Source organism: Amphiprion ocellaris, chromosome 4 (genome assembly GCF_022539595.1).
Source record: "Amphiprion ocellaris isolate individual 3 ecotype Okinawa chromosome 4, ASM2253959v1, whole genome shotgun sequence".
Lineage (NCBI taxonomy): Eukaryota > Metazoa > Chordata > Actinopteri > Pomacentridae > Amphiprion > Amphiprion ocellaris.
The window spans coordinates 21,160,075-21,173,212 of NC_072769.1; the positions used below are offsets into that span (position 1 = coordinate 21,160,075).

Consider the following 13,138-nt stretch of genomic DNA (forward strand, 5'->3'; position numbering starts at 1 on the left):
CAAGTTTCATGATTCTAGGTAACACGTACTGGCCGTAGTAACTGTTTGAAATTTTCCAGGTAGCGCTATGGAGCCATTTTGCCACACACATGTGCAGTTTCCCTAAAATATCAAACGGGTTGCCGGTCCAGATATGTGTGGTAATTTTGGCGAGCATTTGAGCATTTTTAACCTGTCAAAAAGTGCTTTGTTTATTACGGCAACGATGCGTTGCCACGGCAACAGAATTTCATCAATTGTCAAAATCTTCACACTGTGGCATCGTCTAGGCATAACCAGTCAGCTGACCAATTTTCAAGATGATATGACAAAGTTTCCGGCAATGGTAGGTGCAAATGTAATGACAATTACTTCCTGTTGCCAATAGGAGGCGCTATGAGTATTTCTAAATTTATGAGTGTGGATGTGTTCAGACCCGGACTGGTGTCCACCATATCAAGTTTGGTCCAGATTGGACCATTTCCAGCTGAGATATTAATAATTCAATTTTCATGGCGAGAAATCGAAATTCGCCGCACCGCCACAGACACGCCCTTTGATGATGAGCCACCATTTTCTCTGGGAATCATCATCAATGTGTTCTGGCTTATGTCACCAAATTTGAGGTGAATCTGATCAACGTGCTGAGAATAGTACATCAAAGTGTGAAAAATGTCAATTTCCTGCTACCACAAGGTGGCGCTATGACTGTGAATGTATATAACCACATGGATGTTGTCAGGGCTGGACATTGATCACACGTGAAATTTCAGGCAGATTGGAGCATTTACAGCTGAGTTAGACACCACTTCCTGTTTCATGGCGAAGGATCCAATTTTTTGGGAGTCGCCGTGGCCACGCCCTTTGAAATGAGATGAACATTTTGATAGCTTTTCATCAGGTCGCGTGTTTGCATATATTGGCCAAATCTGAGGTCTCTCGGACTTATCCCCGATGAGTTATTAATTTTAAAAAATTTACAGCTAATTCAAGATGGCCGACTTCCTGTTGGTGTTAGGGCGTGGCCATGATTGACTCTTTTGGGTTTCCTGATGTGCTGAATATGTAGACAAAATTTTGTAGCTGTAGATGAAACGTCGTTCAAGTTGGCCTAATGACCAAATTTTCAATTTTCCAGGGGGCGCTATGGAGCCATTTTCCCACATATATGCGCAACTCCCATAAAATATCAAATTTTTCGCCAGTCCTGATGAGCATGCCAAGTTTGACGCGTTTTGGGGTATGATAAGGCCGCCAAAAAGGCAATTCAAAAGTCCGGAAAAGAATAATAATAATAATAATAATAATAATAATAATAATAATAATAATAATAATAATAATAATAATAATAATAATAATAATAATAATTAATTCCTTGCATTCCAATAGGGTCTTCGCACCATTCGGTGCTCGGACCCTAATAATAAATAATTCCTTGCATTCCAATAGGGTCCTCCGCACCGTTGGTGCTCGGACCCTAATAATAAATAATTCCTTGCATTCCAATAGGGTCCTCCGCACCGTCGGTGCTCGGACCCTAATAATAATAATAATAATAATAATAATAATAATAATAATAATAATAATTCCTTGCATTCCAATAGGGTCTTCGCACCGTCGGTGCTCGGACCCTAAAAAGGAGATTATGTTTCTTTTTTGTACTAAGATAAAATAAGACCAGGTCTACATCTAAAATCACTTATCTTTGGTCAGATCTGGACTGGTTTCCCTACAAAGGCTGAAAAATGTTTAAAAACAGAGTTTCTGACTTGTGAAACTTTCATTTTATGTGTAAAAATGCTAAAAAGAGCAAAACACAAACAGATTTTACTTCTTTGTCGGAACAAAACCAAATTACGCCAGGTCTACATCTAAAACCACTTAACTTAGACTGATCAGATCTGGAATAGATTACCCTACCAAGGCTAAAGACTTTTAGAAACTTTTATTTTATGTGTAAAAATGCAAACAAACAAAACAACAAAAACGTGATTTTACTTCTTTTTCACACTAGGACCAAATAAGACCAGGTTTACATTTAAAACCACTTATCTTAGACTGGTCAAATCTGGACTGGAGTACCCTCCAAAGGCTAAAAATATAAACCAAACAAGCAAAAAACACAGTTTCTGACAAGTTAAGCCTTTATTTTATGTGTTAAAATGCAAACAAACAAAAAACAAATCAAGCTACGACCAAACTGGCTCACAAGAGGACCACCCCAGGAAAGGAAGACCAAGAGTCTCCTCTGCTGCTGAGGATAAGTTCATCTGAGTCACCAGCCTCAGAAATTGCAAATTAACAGCAGCTCAGATTAGAGTCCAGATAAATGCCACACAGAGTTCTAGTAGCAGACACATCTCTACATCAACTGTTCAGAGGAGACTGAACCAATCAGGCCTTCATGGTCAAACAGCTGCTAAGAAACCACTACTATGGAAAAGCAACAAGCAAAAGAGATTTATTTGGGCCAAGAAACAGAAGGAATGGACATTAGACCAGTGGAAATCTGTGCTTTGGTCTCTGGGAACTCCTTCAAGACTGTTAGAAAACTGTTTTAGGAGACTACCTCATGGAGAGAATGCCAAGAGTGTGCAAAGCAGTAATCAAAGGGTGGTTATTTGGAAGAATCTAAAATATAAATCATCTGCTGACTTATTTTTTGTTTACTACATAATTCCATATATGTTCATTCATATTTCTGATACCTTCAGTGAGAATCTACAATGTAGAAATTCATGAAAATAAAGAAAAACCATTAAATGAGAAGGTGTGTCCAGACTTTTGAGTGGTAGTGTATATGAGAGTGATAGCCATTAAACATTTTTGTGTATATTCTCAGAGTGAAGGTGCACAAAGTAATCCTGTTGACTATATTATATATATAAGATAAAGCATTTGGACATTCTGCTTTCATGACTGACAACTAGCCCTAACCTTACCACACTACTAGTAGTAGCTACTGTACACAGTACAACAAGAACAACAGTTTTAATGTATAATCTTTAATTGAAGTGTCACAAGCCATTTAGACCAGTAATACAGTACTAACAGTGTTGCTGAAACGGTCACATTTAGGTCCCAGGTACAGATCCACAGAGCAAGAGGTTACAATTGAAAGGCGGTGACATAAAATACAGTAAAATACTGAGTGAACACACAGACAAACTTAACTTTAACGGATGAGGACGTATTAAGCATAGACAAAGTCTTCAGGGTAAATCAAGGTTTCATTCAACACATAAATGAGGGAGAAAAATACTATTTACACAATACTTATAAATGATGTGTGAAGAAAAGCTGGTAGCTACACAACATTTGCAACTCTCACAGATACAGTAAAATCAAGCTGATAAATAGGAAGCGCTGGATCTGTTGTGCTTAAAAAACAAAGATAGGATCATACCAAGAGTGAACAAAAACGTTAGTCCACCTAAAAGGTTTACGTCTGCCTCACTTTGGAAAATGCATCCGCTCACATTGAATCAGCCATGTCAACATCTACAGCATAATTACTCCTCTACCCTATAGGGTTCGATTGTATTATTTAGTCACGGAGGGCATTAAAGCAAACATTCACACTGTCATCCATGGCTCTTAGCTGAACAATTCTTTAGTGTTGCATTTAGTGTGCTTTGCTCTGTCTGACACCTAAATGGTGGGATTACTGATTAGAAAGAAGTTACAATCAAAGTGAGCACGCCAAGGTTCTGCACGTGTGAAACTGGTTTAGCTGAGATATTGAGAAAATGTAACAGAGAACTATCAGTTTTACAGATGTACATAAATAGAATTATTTACAAAACATACACTATACATTCCTGTACACTGAGCACTTCCTCGTGCCCCAACAAGACCGGTTTAAAATCAGTACAGATATGAACACTTATTCAAACTTGAGCAATGCTGACGTTGCACGAAACGTGAATATCTTTTTTTTGTACATGTCAAGTTCAACCAATAAATGCTGTTCAAGGTCATGCAAATCGCCATCAATGCTTGTCAGCAGTGCCTTAGTGAGTGTTTTAAAAACACAGAAAATATCAAGTGTTGATGTTGCTTGTTTGGGAGATTAGTTTAGGAGAGGACATCTTTTCAGAAAAATCACATATGGTCTAATTTAGATACTTTGACACTCCAGAACCGACACACAATCATTAAGACCCACTCAGTGACTTAATTTATTCACAATATTCATATCTGGGTTGTTTAAGAAATCGAGAGGTTCTATGTACAAAGACTTAATTCAAATTAACCGACACATGACTGCGGTTCAATTGTATTTTCCCCACTCTCTTTAATCCAATCATTAATGTTGAGAAATGGTGCAAAATCAAAAACTAAAATCTGCATCTGTTTAAAATGGTGAACTCCAGACATGCAAGTTATCCAACTGAAGTTATCCTTGAAATTTAAAGTGCAAATTTGGGCATGAACAGGTAAACAGACAAAAAAAAAAGTATTTGAATGGCAGACAGTCAGGAATTCTAGCTACTGTAGAGCAGGCTACATGTTTGTCATCATGAATTCCTGTCTGCCATTCACACACTCCTCAGCTTTGCCCACTTTAAGGTCATTGGCTTGCTAGTAGATAAAACCTTGAATAAAGAGGGAGTTTGTTGTTATTTAGTGCACATCATGAATTCAAGTACTAATAAACACAATGTCCTGCTAAATAACACATTGTAGCCATCAGGCATCATTGTTGGGGCAAACCACACTCTTTATATAGTTTCTTCAAGGGTACCTATTGTATTGCACACATTAACGTGGTCCATAGACCACACCTTTAAATCCACCGTCCTGCCGACTATGCCCAGCGACCACTGGACACCATACTCCTGCTGAAAGAGAAGCTTGCGTCCGAACTCTTGTGTTTTCCCCAAGCACCGAACGGCACCACGATGATTGTGCTGTTGTCCTCTGAACCGTACTGCAGAGCCTAAGAAAGAAGGGAGCCACAGTGCAAAAAACATCAACATCTGCAGCTTTGTGGACAGAGTGCGCATGAGATTTTGGTCTAAGCACAGTATTCATAGATCTCTGTGAAGCTGTTCTAAGATACATTTTATTTTGCTGATGAGTGAAATGACTGCATTTCATGTGAAAGCTGTCACTAATAATCTTGCAATAACTCAAATAGAATTGACGTTAGTTTACAACACAGAAATCTACTGATTTCTCACTTGCACTACACTCCCCTGATAATCTTTACAGTTTCCTGCTCAACAACTAACAGCAGGCAGACACAGTTGGTCTTAAGGTGGCGAATACTAATGCTGAATGATTAACTGAGTTAAAATTTGAAACACTGCCATCATCAAATCGCAAAGGTTGCAGTTTAGGATATGCAACGCATGTAATTTTAACTGTCGAATCAATGGTTTTACAAATTCATACAATCCTACTTGAGTGACATTCACACTTCTGTTTTGTTTATGTGGTAATGCTTTGTCACATTTTAAATCTGTAATGTCAACACTGAATTGAAAAACTGAAAAAGCATTGCAAATCAAATCGACAATACCCATGAGAAAAATTGTAATTAGACATTTTCCTTCTTCGTTCCAATCACAGTGGACGTAGCAGCTCAAGAGTCAGATATTTCCCTTTGCAGTTGTCAGAAATCTTGAGGAGAAAACAAAGTAAATGCTACATTGGCCTTTATCAGGTGGCCTGAAACACAACTCCAAATGGATGCTAAAGTTGCTCTGTATGAGGTACTGTATGAGTGGCCCCCGACCACTAAGCCAAGTCTACCCCACGACGCTGGGAGCTCAGAGGGGGAGTCTCTCCCTGATGCACAGAAGTGTTCCAGTGACGGCAAACTCACTGCCCAGTCAAGGACTCGGGTTGCCAGCTGTCCCACCTTTCGGTTCAAGGCCAATAGACGGATGCCAGGAAGATGAATTTGAGCTCATAGAGTATTTGTGTTGAGTGTTTTTAATTCAGAAATAAAAGCTTGAAAAGTAGAATGTCAATAAATGCCTCATCTGGCCACCCCTGTGACAATTTTCTGGAGGCGCCTCTGCCCCCAAGTGGCCAATAATAAATAAATTATTGAATGTAGAGGCATGGTTAAGTATAACAGCATAATAATGGGATTTCTACGCATACTGTGTGTGGCAAACACTAGTGATTGAAAGGCTGCACTACTGACATTTAGACACCAAATAAAGTTGAGATGAGTTTTCACGGTCTTGTAACTTCCAAACCTGAGGGAAGGATCAGGATTTCTCTGAAAATCTTTGAGCAGCATGTGTACATGCTAGGTTCATGACTCAACATGCTGATCAGCGTGACTTAAGCCTAATCTGCATGGACACAGATTTTGCAAGTATTTTCATTTGTCTGTTAAACACAACATGTAAGCATTGATCTCAGTATATCTGTCAAGCAAAGCTCAACCATGAGCAACAATGAACGAGTTCCTAATCCACTCAGCATGGCATAAACCCACAGTGTCTCAGCTGTCATATACATTTTCTAAGGGGTATACTGTGGGCGTACATATTAGAAGTCAAGTATAACCATTTTACCTGGTCAGATATTCTCTGAGCTGCCTCTTTGGGGTCGTGGCACTGGTTGATGACGTTGCAGATTTCCTGGCTGTTCATAATGAAGTTAACGCCATCTGTGGTCAGCGCCAGAAACGCATCGTGGACATGGTGCAACTAAGGAAACAACAAGCAATATTTAATAACATTTCGATCATGTGAACACTACGTTTATCGAGTTGTTTATTAGAGGGCATCATGAGGAAGTACAAAAAATTTACAGGGGCAATTGAGTCATTGCAATGACAGATAATAAGCAAACCTTAAGATCTAATGAGATAACGTCTCAAATAACTCAAGATGACGTGTCTTCTAAGACTCAAGAGATGTATGTCACTGGTCATACAGATTAATATGTTAATGGACAGGAGAGCATTGGTTCAAAATGATGCCCAGATGTTCAACATTCATTGTGAACTATTAACTTTTAACATGTGGATAACACATGAACAGCAACATCAAATATTACCATAATGATCACATTCATAGCTAGCAGTTCAACATACAGAAGTGACAGTTAAAAAATGTGTAACAGGTCATTTCCAAAGAACCTACCGATAGTCTTTTGGTCTCAGGCTCAGCAATAACTCCCATGTTCTTCAGGTCAAAGTCTCCAATGCTGCGCGTCATTGCCAACCTGCCGTTGACGTTCGGCTGTCCCAGACTATTCCAGGTGATAAAACCCCCACTCTTCTTTATCCTGGGGACAGGTGCAAATTGAGACAAAAAATTACCACAGTTCAGAGAGAAACAGAATTATGCTTCCAGTAATACTATTAATATACTGTTCAGGCCACATATTTGAAATAAAGCTATGGGGTGCACGCAATGCAACTTCTAAATGTGAAGTCTGTGAAGATTTCAACTGTCAATCCTTATCTGTAAGTACATATTATTCAGTACCAAAAGGACTTTCCATCATCAATCAAACTGAATCTCTTCAAGAGCTATCGACTATTTTAGTAATTGATTATTCTGGTGATTAATGGAGTAATTGGATTCTGCACTTGGTGTTACAGCTTCAAAAGAGGAAGTGAGCGTTGAGCAACTGAAATAACTGTCCTAGCGGAACACGAGCGGACAGACATAGTACAGGTGTATTGTACATATATATAGTATAGTACAGGGGTATTGTACATATATATAGTATAGTACAGGGGTATAATGCATATATAGTATAGTACAGGGGTATAATGCATATATATTACAGTACAGGGGTATAGTACATATATAGTATAGTACAGAGGTATTCGACTAAAATTCAAAGCCATGGGAACCCCTCATGTATTTAGTTGTTGATGCCGAAATCCCGTAAATATGTTTTTATGTTTGGTTTGTTTAAACTGCTGCTACTGAAGCCGATAGAACACAAATAAGAAAACTGATCAGTTTATTAGTATTTATTACAGAGAATATTCAATCAGCAACTTTAGTTTCACTTTGACTTGGTCACAAATTAAAGTGATTTTCTTCATTATGAGACAGTGTCAGACCTACTTGCACTTCAAACTGCATTCAAAGTTCAGCCTCTGTTCTGCTAAATGCTGTAAATTCTAGAAAAACTGCACTGGTTAAAATAGAAGTGTCCTGTCAAATTTAAAATCCTCTTATAATTTATCGATTATAGGTCCAGGTCCATATAGGATGAAGTCAGGGTCTGGACTAGTTAGTGACCTGGGGTCTAGTATGTTGTGGATTAAACAAAGCCTCGATTCAGAGAATTTTGCCTCGAGGAATTGTAGTAATGGAATTACTCGAAGAATAACCATGTACCTCTCTTTCTCGTCCTTCCTTTCAGGAGTGTGGTCAACAGTGAGTTTAAGGGCCTTGCCTCTGCGGCACAACATGGCACGACTGTCACCCACACTGGCAACCACCAGCTCGATGCCGTCCCTCAGCAGGGCCACAGTGGCAGTGGTTCCTGCGTTCATCCCGGCTACTACAGAGACATGAAAGGACACATCAGAGGTGGAACAAGCCCTGAAGGTCCACACAGAAAGGTCACATTGGTCGCAACAACTACATAGTGTATTTCACACTCACATCCGCACACTGAAACATAAACACATGGGTGGGAAGTCGTATAGTGAGATTTACAGCAAACTACAGATTACATTGTAAACAATAGAGGAGGAGGAAGTCGCACATGTAGGTTGAACTGTTGCAGCATGAAGTTGAGGTCCAGAGCAAATTTTACAACATTTAAGTCTAAAACTGAACCCAAAAAAGATAAATGTTAACAACTGACCCTTGTCAGAGTCCAGTACTGAGCTGGGTACTCAAGAAGTAAAACATAAACTCATCTAAAAATGCTTCATGTTGTCCATTTATACCAGTAGAATTATGGAAAATGAACACTAGTCAGTCACAAGGAAAATGATAGCAAATTCAATTACTTAGTGTTTACAATAGTGATTTCTAATGACTCTTATTACTGCAGACAAACAGTATCATGTCTTTTAACATAGAAGTGAACAAGCATTTCCAGCCAATCATTTGAGTCTGGCAAGAAATGATATACAACACTAAATTTCAGAAGGGATGACAAACTGATTCATCTGCCGGCATTAGTAGACTTGGTTTAGACCTTTCTCTCTCCAAACAAATGAATGAAATGACTAGCTGGAGATTTTAAGGTCTTTGTTTTTAGCCTAAACATGCTGCGTTTCAGGGACTTGATCTCTCACTGACAACATACATCTCATACAACTTTTCAAACTGAAGCACTGTCTCACAAGAAGCGTTGCATACACTTGGTGAGAGGAGAAAAGAGAACGAGAGAGAGAGAGAGAAAGAGGAGTTAGAGAAAGATAGGGAACCTTCCAGTAGTCCAGGATTTAGGACCCGCTGGACTCTCCTTCAATATCTAGCCTCTCGTCATCCACATTGGTGCCAAGGGCCTCCAGCTCTTAGCTGGGTCAGCAGCTGCCGTAGATAACATGCACACACACATACAGGCATATTGGGACATTTCACACAGCGTGGCCGATGTATGGCCACATAACAGGAAAACTAGCTTTTATAGCAACAGGTAATCATAACGGTGGTTGAGAAAAGTTAAGATAATCTGATGAGTTTCTACACGGCTAGGGCAAAAATGTAAACCAGGATTTATTGAGAAAAATGATTTGCATATTCTTTTGAGCTAAGCTCAATTACAATTACTGTAAATTTCAATGCCTGTGCTAAACAATATACTTTGCAGACTGAGAAAATATAAACACACAGGCAACAAATTAAAGGAAAAAACAACATTCACCACACAAGTCTTTTGAGAAGCTTCAGTGTTTGTTGGCATGGATTTTACAAGTTTTTGGACCTCTGCTGAAAAATGTGCATGCCATTGTTTCTATCATTCGAGGTTTCTGGTATGGGTGGTGGGGTCTGTTGATTAACACACAAGTCCAAAATCTCACACAGGTCTTTAGGTGGTCCAAGAGTTGGCAACTGTGACATGCAATGAAAATAATTTTCACACTCTTCAGACTATTTGATGGTGCCTTGTACCCTGTATGACAGCATCCACATATATTATGTTTGTCCCCACATGTACCCAAGTTGCTCCTTTAATTTGCTGCCTGTCTTTATGTTTAAATTCTTTATTGGAATCAGTGAAGCACTAGTGTTCGCTTTACTTGTAGTTTGTGTATTGTTCATCAATTAATCAGTAACTGGGTGAATGACAGACCTCTAATCAAAAGTGCTCAAGCCATGTCAGTTAGGAAATCCGAGTCCCAGTAGGATAAGCAAATTCAGTTTGAAGAGAGAAGCAAAACGTTTCATTACATATATGTATGTGTGTCCATGCAGTGCACACGGTATGTCTAAGTACATGTAACATGAAAGAACCTACCGCTTGGAGAGAAGTGTAAGTGCTTCGCAAGAGCTTTGTCTACTTCAAGGAAGGCCTTTGCTAAAACTAATTCCAGATTGTCCTCTGCTGCCACAAAGTCCCTAAAAATAACATGAAAAATAATCAAGGTTACAGAGGTGTGAAATATAACATTCAAACTGTGAATCAGTCCTGTGATAGTGACTGATGCGGATACATGTTAACAGCAGATATCCTTACTTAATGAACTTCTCCATGTATTTTTCACAAAAGTCAGCCGCCTCTGGTCCGCCATGCCCATCAAACACAGCAAAGTAGAGGATGTTGTCGGTCATTTGGGAGACCTGGTAGCGATCTTCATTCTCTTTGCGTTGACCAATGAGCGAGGCACAGCCCACCCTCGACAGGCTAACTTTGGGAATGGGTTTGCCATAACGAATGCTGGGGGGCAGCAAGATGGGCTCATCAATACGATTGTCCCAGATGCCAAATGAATCCCAAGTGGTGGGACGGCCACTGCTGTCAGCATCAAAGCGTGTGTTGCTGTGCCGTCTTCCTGAAGGGCTGTAAAGTTTTCTGTGGAAGACTGTGAACTGCAGGTGGCTGTCGTGCTGGAGTGAGGATGGGACTAGGGCTGTCTGCAAAAGGCCAACGCGGCCCACATGAGGACCACTGCACCTTGCCAGGCGCACGAGACAGGCTGCTGACATCACCCTGACAGCACAAACAGCGGGGAAGCTCTGGATGGAGGTGTAGAGGAATGTGCTGTCCAAACACTGAAGAGAAATTTGTTAGTTAGACAGGATGCAGAATTTCACTGAAGATTAACAAACTAAAATCTTTTTGTTTGTTCAGGAGGGGAGGTGGAGGGGGTTGCAGTACCTGAATGCAGGTGTTTTCATCATCCCCATTTTACTGGGGCTAAAGGTCTCTTCAAACTAGAAATGACTGAACACATGCTTTGATTTCCTCATATTTCAGATAGAAACTAGTCATCAGGATACAGATCCTTCATGTTTATTAACAAAAGTTCAGCTACAACAGCTGACTGAAAATTGATCAGTAACTTATCAAAATCATTGACATGTTTTAGTTATTCCCATCCATCCATTGTCAACACTGCTTGATCCTCATTAGGATCGCAGGGGGGCTGAAGCCTATCCAAGCTGACTTAGGGCGAATGTAGAGGACACCCTGGACAGGTCACCTGTCTAAACAATCACACTTCCATTGACACCTATGGACAATTTAGAGTTACCAATTAACCTGAGCATGTGTTTGGATTGTGGGAGGAAGCCAGAGTACCCAGAGAAAAACCACACATGCACAGGGAGAACATGCAAACTCCATGCAGAAAGATCCTGGGAAGGCGGGGACGCGAACCAGAGATCTTCTAAGTGTGAGGCGAAAGTGCTAACCACCAAGTCACTGTGCAGCCCTATTTTATTTATTAAACAATCAAAAAATGTTAAATTTCCACTGGTTCCAGACTATCTGCTATCAACATCTGAAGGTTATCTTGACAAAAACAATGTGGTTATTTTTGGACTAAACACTGGTAATTGGTTCTGTTTACCCTGTGACCTATTCTCTGACAAAAAAGATAGCGTCTCGAGTTCACATATTCCAAAACACCCCATAATAAGGTATGAGTTAATCAAAACGCAATTCTTTCCATATACATTTAAGTTTATTACATGTATTTAACTAAGAAGTTTGGCTAAATGATGGAAAACTGCATTTTGTGTGTAAAAATAATAATATAATAACAATAACAATAATAATATTAATAACATTAAAAATCGCAATACATATAAACAATATGCGGATATCAAGACACAGAGCTAGCGTCAACGCTAACGAATGATGCAACTACTGACAGTAATGAAGCTAGCAGCTTGCACCACAACATACCATTATGACGATAATCTAAACAAATTGTGGAAGTCTGTGCCTTGGAATATTTCCACGGCCCCAAAATAAAATAGAGTTTAATTAATGCAGTAATGAAAAAACTCCATTTGACTAACGTTAACGCTTAAAACGCCTTTAGTTTTAGCATTCACTAGCTAACTGCATAACGACAGCTAATCTTTAGCTGAGAGGCTAACTAGGTGGTTAGCCTGAGCTAGAAGCCCCCCTACCATTTCAGATGCTTTCACCTTGACCTTTTAGCTGTTAGCTACATAAAAATCATACCTTGAGTACTTAAAGCGATTAAATATGCTTCGATCTTCTGCCGGCTTGTTGAGGAGTGGCGAACATATAACTGAATGAAAACCGCCGCCCTCGTCTCCGTGTTGCGTTTCTTCAATGTTATCAAACAAGGCCTGTCATGTGACCGCACCAATCAGGAGGCTGCAAAAGTCTACGCCTACTTTGACGCCCCGCAAACTCTGCATATGATTGGTCGATGGAATGACTATTGACAGCTGTGTGGACCAATCATTAAGCACAACTTCAGTCCTCTGCAACCAGTCAGAGGAGGAATCTAATAAGGATGGGCTCTGTGTCGTTAGTGAAAATATGCGGATTTCTTCAATATAATTCTTCTCAGTTCACAGCTTTTATTCCCTTCATAGTTGAAACGCAACCCGCTCACCTCCTACGTCTCCGATGAACGTTGCACTAATTTAGTTTCAGGGGGAATCTGATTCCTCTGTGGAATTTAAGGTTACTGGGACTAGAACTCGATCTGGCCACTTTTAACTGGGGCCACTGACAGTGCAAAACTGTCCTCTTGGAGCTGCGTAATGTTACTTGGCAAAAT

General features: G+C 39.8%; 1 protein-coding gene across 1 annotated transcript; it reads right to left on the minus strand.

The window, feature by feature from the left end:
• Positions 1-2,968: 2,968 nt before the first annotated feature.
• Positions 2,969-12,701, minus strand: ppm1kb (protein phosphatase, Mg2+/Mn2+ dependent 1Kb). The gene is made up of 7 exons (XM_023291477.3): positions 12,568-12,701; positions 10,609-11,144; positions 10,390-10,490; positions 8,310-8,475; positions 7,092-7,236; positions 6,519-6,653; positions 2,969-4,921 (listed from the first exon to the last, which is right to left on the minus strand). Exons 2-7 carry the CDS (start codon positions 11,076-11,078, stop codon positions 4,790-4,792), a joined length of 1,149 nt encoding a protein of 382 aa, XP_023147245.1. The 5' UTR covers positions 11,079-11,144; positions 12,568-12,701; the 3' UTR covers positions 2,969-4,789.
• Positions 12,702-13,138: the final 437 nt, after the last annotated feature.

What these genes read in the sequence shown, in the direction of transcription:
- ppm1kb (XM_023291477.3), bottom strand. Translation starts at nt 11,078, where the DNA reads ATGTCAGCAGCCTGTCTCGTGCGCCTGGCAAGGTGCAGTGGTCCTCAT. An exon ending in TACATGGAGAAGTTCATTAA is followed by an intron (nt 10,491 to 10,608) that starts GTAAGGATATCT and finishes TGTTATTTTTAG; the next exon opens with GGACTTTGTGGCAGCAGAGG. An exon ending in CTTACACTTCTCTCCAAGCG is followed by an intron (nt 8,476 to 10,389) that starts GTAGGTTCTTTC and finishes ATGTCTCTGTAG; the next exon opens with TAGCCGGGATGAACGCAGGA.